At 33.5% G+C, this 12325-nt stretch overlaps 1 protein-coding gene across 2 annotated transcripts in view; it reads left to right on the plus strand.

The window, feature by feature from the left end:
• Positions 1 to 12325, plus strand: part of LOC134527934 (protein dopey-1 homolog) — a 195259-nt gene that overhangs the window by 38450 nt on the left and 144484 nt on the right. For both annotated transcript variants that reach the window (XM_063360975.1, XM_063360976.1), the window contains exons 9-11: positions 4836 to 4972; positions 6027 to 6258; positions 8632 to 9742. In XM_063360975.1, the coding sequence (XP_063217045.1) occupies positions 4836 to 4972; positions 6027 to 6258; positions 8632 to 9742 (1480 nt within the window). The remainder of the gene's footprint in view (positions 1 to 4835; positions 4973 to 6026; positions 6259 to 8631; positions 9743 to 12325) is intronic.

Raw genomic sequence — 12325 nt, forward strand, 5'->3', positions numbered from 1 at the left:
CATTGCTTATTACATCAACATTTTCGGCAATAAAGGTTAATTATTCTTGCATTTTAAAAATCTGATTACTAGTATAATATCAAGTATTTATTCTTTTATTATTAAAAAAAGTAGCATCTGTTGGCGAGTGCAGTAATAATAGGTTATGTTACAATTGACTAAAGAATTATGGTGATTCATATAATTGATGATAGATATTTGATTACAGTTTATTTATATGAAAACTTGTTCATAATTATATTTAAACTTTATAGCTAAACGCCAGTTTTTAAAATTAATTACAAGTCATCTACATGTGAACTGTTTCGTCGACTGTTTATAAAGTGAAGTGAAAAGTTAATGTGGTTTTCATTGCTCATTACAACAACAATTTCGGCAATAAAGGTTCATCATTCTTGCATTTTAAAAATCTGAGTAATAGTATAATTTCAAGTATTTATTCTTTTATTATTAAAATAAAAATGATTCAATTTTATTCATAAAAGTATGCAATCATTTCATTAATGTTTTGTTATGACGTCACGTTAAACTATCGTCTGGTAAAGCAACTTTACAGGCAACCAATTTTTTTTTTCCAGGAATTTAAAATTAGTGATGGGTCGATTCCGATTCCGGAATCGGTCAGTTCCACCGATTCCAGTATAATCGTGGGATTCAGAATACAATGGTTTTGGAATCGACCATGACCGATTCCTGCATTGTTTTTAATTTTTGCATAATACATCTCCTACGCAACATAAGAAAATATAAAAATGCATGGAAATATAATTTTTCAACTACATAAAACAATCTTTTTTTACGTTACTGATTTACGAATTATGGTGATTAACGTATTTATTTACTTGCACCGCCATTTTCCCTGCAGTACAAATGCAGTATCTACTTTCCCGCTTTAAGCGAAAGCATTTTTCGGAAATTACTTTGCAGCAGCACTGCATTTAATAGTAAACCTTCAAAAATAATTAGACAAAACCATAAATGTTAAAAGAAAATTATGTAAACGTAAAAGGCAAGTAAAATAATGTAAACGTTAACTATTTGATCATGGCAGCTACATTTGCCATTGTAAACAACCTAATTTTTCTTTTTGCTACCTGCCATGGTAAACCATACGTCCATGAACCAAATCTTTGGTGACGTGAACGTGAAAATTAAGATGTTTCACATCTCTGCACTTTTAACTTTAATGAATTAAAATGAAATAATTTTTGAATGAGATTTTACCCAAATTCACAGTGGATTACAGTGGCGGCCATATTAAAATAAGTTAAAAAGCAACATAACCAAATTGCTGTAAATCAGCGTTCTTGTGCGTGTTCAGCGATGCTCATTGTACGTTAGAAATATTTTGGAAAGGCAGTTGGCTAATCTGAATTTTCAAACATTGCTGCTGAAACGTTCGTAATTTTTTATTACCAAACATAAACAATCTTTTGAAAGTAGTTGTGTTAGTTGAACAGAATTGTTTACGATAAATTTCTGATATGAATTAAATGTTTACACGCGATTATTTGAAGAGTTTAAATGTTTTGTGTAAGAAAATCTCACCATAAAATGTGGAAATTTTGAGATGCTAAAACATGCACAGAACTTTCTTACTCAAGAACCGAAAATTTATTTTCTCTTTACGGTTGTGAAGAACTGCAAGACTGGATGGATTTATTCTTTTCACCAAGTGAGATAATTAAGTTCTGGGTGATATATTAAAACGTAAGCATCTCTGACATTTTATTTTAGTGTGGTGCATATTTGTTTCTTGTCATTTCCATCATAATGAGATAATAAAATTTTATTTTTACATTTCCCTCTTTATTTTTTTTCGCCCTGGTCCCTTAAAATATGTATAAACGAGGTTATATTGTCATTTTATTTGTATTATTATTTAGTTGTGCTTGAAAATAAAATTCTTAACCTAACCGTACAAACTTCTTTTTTTTTACAATTAATTAATGTAAGGTATCTAAAATTGATTAAGTTATAACATTATTTACAATTTACGTCATAAGACATCTTTGATTATTGGCAGTGTTTGAACACGTGTTTCGTCTAACTATATGCAAGGTTAAAAGGCCAAATTGTGCTAGAAATTCAAGGTAGCGTAATTTGATGGTAATGAATATACTTTTTAACATTATATAAGCTTTGTATAATGTTAATTTCTGCACAGAAAATGAAACACAACACAATTACATTTTTAAAATCATAAACAACCTTTTTTTTCCTGAGTATATTACTCTGTTGAACATTGTCAGATAAAAATTAAGGAATCGGAATCGGATTCAAAGAATTGACCCTTAAATTTAAGAATCGAAAATGGAATCGGAATCGGTATATTTTAGGAATCGGCCCAGCACTATTTAAAATTTAAGGGGGTAAAAAGGGCAATTTTTGATTTCTCATGTAAATAATTATATCACCATAGGAAATAAAGCTGGATGTAAGAAACTGGGCATGAATAACATAAATAATTAATTATGTAGGATTTTCCATTTTTAAAAATTTTACTTCAAGGCAGTGAAATGGTGGTACATTAGTTTTGTTAGTTGTAAATCATCCATCCAAGCAAATTAAGCTGAAGGTAAGAAACTGAGCAAGAATAATGTGCTTTATAATGATGGGTTGATCCTGGTTCTCAGTTCTTGGTTCTTCTGGTTCTTCGGAAAATTAACCGGCACCGAGACCGGTACTGGTACCATGGAAAGCATAACAGTAAAAACACAATAGACTCCTGGTGAAACGCCGCAGTATATCGCCGGCGACCAACACGCACACAACATTTTTACATACTTCACTTTAAACCCCATGTGACAAGAGAATGGTCGATAAATCTTTGAAAATTGCAGGCTACACAGACAAAGGGTAGTCTTCCCTTCCCTTCCTTCACCGCCTCACTTTAGGTCAGCCTGCCCAGATGGAAAGATAACACTGGCAGGAATTGTCAGAACGTAAACAGAGTTCTTTGTGCTGAAATCCAGAACCTTTTTGGTCCCTCTTTTTACTAGCAGACATGTATGATCATTTTAACTAAAAGTAGACCTTCAGAAAAAATAACACAGGCTCAATATTCTTTCAAAAATTATCAAAAAAATAAACTACTAATACATACTAATAAACTGTAATTGAATAAATTGTAGGTATTACCTATGACGTTTGCAGCTTAACATCACTTACAACTAGAGACCCGGAAATATCGTGACCATTGAATTTGTGAAAAATCACCAAACACTATTAAACAGTTGGAAATTGTTTTTTAATGAAAGTTAAACATGATTTAAAATATATTTTGGCTTCGGATTCACTCGCTAACTTATTTGTAAATGATTTATATCCCGAATTTTCGTATCTATTCACGAATACCCACAAATTTTTAGTTATTTAATTTTTTCTTTAGTCATAAAACAAATGGGTGTGAACTCACGATGATAATGTTACACTGAACCGTATATTGCATCAGATAATATGGTACATTATAGGGATGCAGGTGTTACAAATTATTGTATGCTATACCCAAAATTATGGTTCTGGATGGCAGATTATAACCGTAGCACTAGAGCGGCAGTGGAGATGCAGAGATGATATAGTTATCTCTATTTTTTCGAGTAAAAGGACACTGAATCTAGTCAACAATTACTTTGACATAAGCTGTAATAGCTTGAGTTAAAGTAGGTGACTGTAGCACCCCTGATGGCTTATTTTGGAAATCAAAATTTTGATATTGAAACGAAAGTGAATAAAATTAATGAGAGCAAGTTATACACCATTAGCCCCTCAAGCAGTTAACGATCCCCCCCCCCCCCCCCCCAGTAATGACTATGGCTTCCTAAGGGTTGTCTATAATTTGACGGAAAAGAACACACACACCCTATTTAGTTCCAGAATTTCTGATTTATTATCTAATCTGATGGTAAATTGAAGCTTGAGATTAGTTCAATTATGGTTCAAGCCCAAAATAATACAATCATAAATTTATAAAGTTATTAAAAAGAAACTATACTAGCGACATACAGTAGTGAATTTTGGAACCTTCTGAGACATCATCCTAAGTATAGGTAGTTTTTGGTTCTCTGTTCCGCTGGTTCTCGGCAAATCAACCACCACCGAGAACCATAAATATAATTTTGGTATCAGTAGCATTGAAGATAAAAAACAGCCCAACCTTTTAGCGATGATATAGACTTCAAACACCTTAAAAATGCTGATTTAGAAGGACATATATTTCGGGCAACCCACACACATCTCTTGTGAAAAGATATTTACATTTTTTCAAGCAATTTTTTATGTGCTTTAATTTAAAGTTTGACACAGCAAAAGAAAATTAGTTCTTACCTAACCTACTTAGATAATATCCACATATATGTAACATTTTGTCATAAGAAACAGTTCACAAATTTTTTAAATTACACATAATTTTATTTAACTACAGCACCACACATTGAACATTTAATTTAGTGTTAATACTCAAAGCAATATTCCCTATGCAAGTGTTTTGTGTCTGCTGAATGAAAACAAATAACAAATTAACATGAATGCACATAAGTTTAGGCAGGACTTGGTGAGGAAGGAAAGTGAATATTCACACCAAGCATATTTGTGATGTGATTGATATCACAAGAGTTGCAAAATATTTGGTTTTATTGGTTCATTGAAAACTGTGGATTACATATTTTGAAAATTTCCAGTTTTTTATAAACATTTTTAGTTTTAAGCAACATGTATGTAGTATTTTAATTGTAATTCTTAACTTGATAATGTTTCTTTGTAGCACATTTTAATTAAAAATTTTAGTATTTTGTTTTTAAAATAATTTTTATTTGTCTTTCATAATTCATCCACAGGCTATAAAGGTCACCTTGAACCAAAATGATATTCAAACACCATATGACCTGCGTTCATATCGACTGCTTGTGTCTTTACTGGATAAGCCAGACATTGGGCCAGTTATACTAGATGACATCTTATTTGAAGTATTCAGGTAATTACTTTTTTGAAGTCATGAAGTTTTTGCATATTCATGTCCTATTTAGAGCTGGGTGAAGTTCTGTTTTATAGGCAAAAAAAAAAAAAAAGGAAAATATCCTTCCTGTATGTGTGTGTATGGCAATATAGAAATAATTTCAAAGAAAACATTGCACTTTAAGTAAATTTGTTTATGATCATAAAAGGACTATTTTCAGAGAGGTTCAAACTTAAAAAATTAACTGTGGCTTAAAACATGCACAAGAATGATAAACCAACCAATAATCTGCATTCTTCAGCAGGGTTCCCTTAGATAGGGAAAATCTGAAAAACAGAAAATTTAGGGAACTCAAAAAATTGTCGTCAGAATGTGGATGATGTAGGGAAATTGAAAATACCTTAGTTACAAAACAGTATCAGTAATTTTTTATACTACATAGTATATTAATGCTTTGAAAGTGTTTGTATTTTGATCATACATTCTTATATATATGCTAACATTAATCAAACAAAAATGATGGAAATAAGTGTAGTTTAAAGAAAAATTAAATATTGTTATTATTTGACCTGATCCTAGCCAAAAATCTATTGTTTTGTTTTAACCAAACAAATTGGTTTTCTTTTCCTGACGGGTAGAGTTGGTTATGTAGTTTTATTGAAATACATAGTAACAGTGCAGAAATCCATTTTATAGTCAATCCTGTATGTTATGTATGTTGGTTGAAATGTGTTTTGATAATACGTGTCTAATATGTATTTTAATATCGATTTTATCTTTGCAGACACAGTCAGACAGACGAGACAGGGAAGCAAATGTTAGGAAAAATGTCTGAATTAAGACAGTGGAAACCCTGTTGAGAATATAATTTGATTTCAGTAAACAAACTTATTAAACTTGTTCCAGTGTAACTAATAAAATGTGTTTTGTTGTACAATTAATAAAGTTCAATGTATCATTAAAATATTGTTCAGCCTTAATGAATACTTTAATTGTTGGTTGATCAACATTAGAACCACAACAGCTGCATACTAAAAGTTCTTTATTTTAATTTTGCTATACATGTTCATAGGTCTCTGTATCTTGCATGCAACGAGGAGAGCGCCACGAAAGGGAACGGCCTGCCGAAAGGCAGCCAGGAGCTCCTCAAGTCTGCCAACCTGCTGTTCAGCACCCTGGAACCGTTCTACATCTGGGTGTACATAGGGACGTTGTTTTCCAGTGCGTGCTCGCGGCACACTGCGCCCAGTGCTAATGGGCGCCCGGTCAAACCTGTTGGCAGCGGTCAACCCTCCCTGTTGGAAGTGAGTTGTCATCTGCTGTTGAAACACATTTCATTACCGTACTGGTATCTATTTCCTTTAGTTCTCTTGAGCTATATTTTTGGTAAAATGTATTTTTTGTGCACAATGAGCAATGACTTGTCTTTTCATGTATGATATATTGAAATAGTATGGAGTAGATTACCGGGTTTCATCGCATAGTCTTCACACTAGCATAATCATCGCAGTGTTATTTTAGGGTGTCAGCATTTGTATAAAAAAATTTTCGCATGAAAGTCGCGTGATGTTTTTGTTCCTGCTGTTAATTTCCAAGCCCTTTGTGTAGCTAGTAAACATGACCTTGCCAAAGATCACAGGACAAAGCACCGTGCAACAGCAATCGGTTTTAAAGCAGCTGTCAGGCAGTGTTGTAGTTATAATGGGAAAATACAGTAATTACAATTTCAGTAAAACTCTTTTAAGATGTACTTGCATGATACAATTTCCTGTCCAGTTCGGTCAAATGTTTTGCTTCCGCCATTTTCTCCATAAGATATTTTTTTTTTCCATGTAAGATATTGCTTATAAACTTCTTTTCCCGTTCAAAATGCTGTATTTTTAAGTTGAAATTGATTACTTGTTGGTATAAAAAAACTTACTTTTTTAATTAATTGAAATACAATGTTGTCCCATGTGTAAATTTTCTTTTAAAGATGTTTTCTAACATTATAAACCTTTATGTGTTCGTCACTGCTGTGTAGTGTGTATAAAAGTATAGCCCGCACTAGTTGGAAACATTCATTTTGGGTGACGTTGATGCTTGTATTGTGTGCTCGCAGGTAGTCTAATACTGATATTGATAGCTTGCAGAATGCATGCAATGTGCGCGTTCAGTTTCATGCCTAGTAAATTATATTTAATGGCCTACACTTTTCATGATTAGGGATTTCTATGATAGTCCCAGCTCATATCCGGTCACAATTTTAATTTTTTTTTATTTTAAGTTGATTGAAACATGTTATTGTTGCATGACTAATTAATTTAAATTATTTCATGTGCATTTGTGTACTCTTTTTTTAGGTAGATTTCAAAGAAATACTACCTATTGTAACCGTTACCATAGTCCGTCTTCCGGAAAATTTTTATATAGTTTTTCGTTTCATTGTCCATAGACCCCAAAACCATCGTCAACTCTAGACACATCTATTCATACATACATACATACATACATACATACATACATACATACATACATACATACATACATACTAAATTGATACATACATACATACTAAATAAATACATACATACATACATACTAAATTGATACATACATACTAAATTGATACACACATACATACTAAATTGATACACACGTACATACTGAATTGATACACACGTACATACTGAATTGATACATACATACTAAATTGATACATACATACTAAACTGATACATACATACTATATTGATACATACATACATACTAAATTGATACATACATACATACTAAATTTATACATACATGCATACATACATACTAAATTGATACATTCATACATCCTAAATTGATACATGCATACATACATACTAAATTGATACATACATACTAAATAGATACATACATACTAAATTGATACATAAAATATAGTAGTAGAAAATTTTGGTTGAGTTCGTTAATGGGCAATATCCGACCAAAGATGTAGAAGTGAGAAGGTTTTTTGAAAATCAGAATAATCGCTATAACTCTCAAAATATAACGAATATCAGGGGTAGCAACGACCCTTGTAATCCGGCCTGGCATGTGTGTTATGCCTTAAACATCAGTGACTGCCACATGATACACGCAAAGCTGCCAGCCAGCTCCGAACCTGGCGCCGAAGTCTGGTCTCTTGCGTTCGAAGCAATATTTTTAACAAACTATCGAGAGAAAATTTTCCTTTTCCCATCTACGGAGTTTTTTGGAAGACAGCTTTTGAAAACATCTTAACAGAGTTTCACTGTAATTTAATTTTATGTTGCGTATGTACTTCTGTCATAATCTCTCAACATTTAGTAACTTTTGCTTAGGTCTTTTTGTTTTCTCTTGGTTTCTGTTTTCAACTACGTAAGTATGTTAGTCAAGTGATAAGGAATGGTGAATGTCAGTTATTTTGAGAGTTTAAGTTTAAGATTGAACTGTTAATCTTTTGGATTTCCTTTTAAATATTGAACTAATTCTTTATGGTGTTGATTCTTTAGTTTCTTCTGAATATTGCTGAGTTGATTGCTTAGTGAAATGGTGTAATAATTGGGAAAGAATGATGACATATTTATGTAAGCACTGTTTTGGTTTGTTTTTTCCCCACTAGATAACAGTTGACATCATGTGTGAATGTAGTTAGTTACCTAATTATGCATGTTTGTGTTGTGTAGGTGTGTGTACTTGCTGAGTTCTTGCTGGACACTGTGTCGTTGGAGACATACATGGACACCACCAGCGAGCACTTGCCCAGCTTGTTCCTGCACATCGTTGACCAGCTTGTGAACCACTGCCACAGCCTGTCGCCTAGAGAGCTCTCTGCGAGCCTGCAGCTGTGCACCAAGATTCTGTCCAGGGTGCGGCCGTCCCCGCTCGCCAGCCCGCCGGACTGCTCTGCCAGGAAGACTTCCGAGAGCACGGAGAGCAGGTCGCCCTCCGAGGGCAACCAGGCGGGCGATGACGCGGCGGGTGAGGTGTTCGATCGCAGCCGTGCTTACAGCGATTCCTTCAGTGAAAAGAAGTCGCCCAAGAGCAACAAAGCTGCCGCGAAAACTAAGAAGTCCGCCAGTTCCAAGTTCCGCATTAAGGGCCTCGGCAAGAACTACAAAGCCCATTCCATCAGCACTCCTGTTCTTCTCTCTGTGGTTTCAAATGATCCGGAAAGAGTGCCCAGTCAAGAAAAGCAAGACGAAGATGTCGACTCGGGTCTCGGTACGAGCTTGGGCTCTGGTATTTCTTTTACGAGTCAGGCACGATCAAGCTTCGATTTAACGTCCTATCACGCAGAAGAGTCTAAAGTTACAGTTGAAGAAACAGAAAGTTTGCAAGTACAGCCACTTGAAAAAGTTCCTGTGTGTGCATCGCCGGTTCCTACAAAACAACAGTGCATCTTGGAGCAGTGTAGACGAGAATATGAGAAGTTTTATGTTACTTTTATCCAGAAAGGACCAATCTTAGGTGAACACGACATGGCTAGCTTATACCAGAAGCTGCTCATCACAAAGTCGGTGGATTCCATCGAAGAGCATGCTGGTAGGCTTAAAGAACTTTTGGAAGCGTGTTTGAACAGTAGGAAGAACAGTAGTACAGTTGGTTCAAGAGAGTTGGAGTTGGTCAGAAAAGAAGAGCAAGGTGATTTGAAACATTGTCAAGTGATACCAGTTGGTGATATATCTATTTGGGAGGATTCAATGAAAGGAGCATCAGATCTGCTCGTAGAACTGTCAACATTTCCATCCTATTGTTTACCAGAGCCGATATTGGATGATTCAGACTCTTCAGTGGGTGAGTAGTTTATATTTATTTATGTCTGTAATACAAATTGTTAGAGATGGACGAGTTGAGGTTTTTTGGCTTCGAGTCGAGTCGAGCCGAGTTTAGCAATTCATATTTTGAGTCGAGTCGAGTTCGAGTCACAAAATTTTTGAAGAGGTCGAGTCAGTTCGAGTTTCATAATTTTATAATTTTTTGCATCAAATATGATAAATAAAATATGACAACACCCATTGATATAAAAATTGTGTATCCAAGATGCATCTGCATTATTTAAATATTTTAAATGATTAATTAGCAAATCATTATGTTATTTAAATATTTTAAATGATTAATTCAAATCATTATGTTATTTAAATATAAAAAACTAAACTTTATTTCAACATGATTTCACAGTATCTTTAATGTAGCTATCCTAACCATATCAACCGTCCACAATGTTTTAAAGTATTTATAATGTAGCTAACCTAACCTAATTTACCATAGTTATCATGAGTTGTCCAAAATAAACATTCACGGACACACTGCAAACGAAAAATATGGCGGCGTACAAATAAATACAGTTGCCTTGTTTATGGTATTTCCTTTTATCAACACCGCCATATTTATTTACAATTAACAAAAAAAAAAAAAACGAAGATGTACGATCGGGAGTTTGGCTCTTTCGTCTGTGGAAAGAAGGCTTCCCGAGGTACGTAACTTTTTTTTTCCGATCCACCGGCAGATCCCCACATGAACAAACAGCTCAATGGATATAGGCCTTGTCACATTGTCACATTCTCAATGTAAATACACTTTCCGCGGCAAGATTATTCGCCCGGAACTTGTTACAACTACAAGAATATCAATATGTTTTTAAATAAATATTTCATGCATTTGATTTGGCGATCAGTGACTGATTGCCAAATAAAATGCATGAGCGTTGTTATTATTATATTTTATTCAAACAAAAAGAAAGTAATTTTATCCTAAACGTTATTGTAACGCAGCGCTGCGTAGCGGAGCACAGCTAAATTTAGTTCCAAAATGCAAGTCTGGCTGGCCTAACACACAGCCATTTTCACGCATCACGGTTTGGTGTTATTGACTAAATATTACAATATAATTATTTTATGTTTTTATTTTTAGGTTACGATAATCTTTTGTTTATACGAGTTATTATAAACGGGGCACGATGAACGTGATGATTATTAATATGTGCGTTTTGCAACAAATTTTTCTTCAGTGAAAATCCATTGACGTATTTTGCAAACAAATGCGGTACCGTATTTGAAGTAAACACAGGATGAAAAACAAAATGAAAACAGTGCACGCTGTTTTCCAAGCATTTTTTTTATATAAAATGGTCATGTGACATAATTTTGTCCTATAAACTGTCGCCACTATCGACAAAATCACGTTACGACGTCACGTTCATAAATGAAGGTAGTGGTAGGCCTAGGTTTGGTTGCACTTGTACCTATTATAGCGCCGTAGCACGGTAGCGGGCAAGGTTAGGTTTGCACGGGATTTGTTTTATTTAAAGGTCATTATCATTTCTTGCTGTATTAATGACTTGGCGAAAACGTCAAGACAACCTATAATAAAGTGCTGTAATGTCACGATGCTGGTACTTAACTCGAAATGTGTTTCGAGTCTTGAACTTGATAAAATATGTGACTCGGTTTTCGAGTCGAGTCAATCTGACCCAACTTGGCTCGGCTCGACTCGATAAACCAAGACTCGACCCATCTCTACAAATTGTGATCAATTTTGATTATCAAACTTTTTATTTAGTACTATGAAGCATTTATTATCTTTTACTCAGATGGTTTAGGTATAAGAAAAAAAATTATCTTCTTGTAGTAAACTGGATATTGTTAATAATGGGTTTCAGGAAACATATTTTTAGTGCAAAAAATTTAATTTTTGAATTAATACATAATAAATATTAGGGATGGGACGATTCCAAAATTTTCGATTCCGATACCCGATTATCGATTCCTTAAAAAATCCTTCGATTCTCGATACTCGATACTCACCTAGTTAACTTAATATTAAATAATTCAAATTCTATTTGCAACATTTTTTTTTTTTTAGCTTTCAATACATATATGATGTAGCATACATCATAAATTCATATTTATCAAATTTGAGTACACAACTAAGTTATTAACATTAACTCATATAAATGTTTACATTATTAGAAGTTAATGGCTCATATGTCAAAGGGGTCAAACTAATCTAAAATTTGTTTTGTAATACGTAATAAACTATAAAAAAAAAATTTTAAGCTTTCCTTGAGCAGTATAAATTATTTTCGTTCATACAACTTGCCTAACTTGGAGAAGGGTACAAATTAACTAAAAAATTTGTAAAATGAAACAGTAACAAAATTAAGCAACAACTAGAGAACTAGCAAATAAAAGTGTTGTACTTGATTGTGGTATTTTGGCGTTAAGTTACATTTAAGAAACACATATTCATTCGTTGTTATTTCGGCATTGTGGTAACGACCCAACAAAATCTATAAAACACTGACCAACTAATCATCATCGTCACACCATTAGAAAATGAATGTTTGTTTACATTTTTCCGCGTTTTGGCGCGATTTAA

The sequence above is a fragment of the Bacillus rossius genome, chromosome 1 (assembly GCF_032445375.1).
Source record: "Bacillus rossius redtenbacheri isolate Brsri chromosome 1, Brsri_v3, whole genome shotgun sequence".
Taxonomy (NCBI): domain Eukaryota; kingdom Metazoa; phylum Arthropoda; class Insecta; order Phasmatodea; family Bacillidae; genus Bacillus; species Bacillus rossius.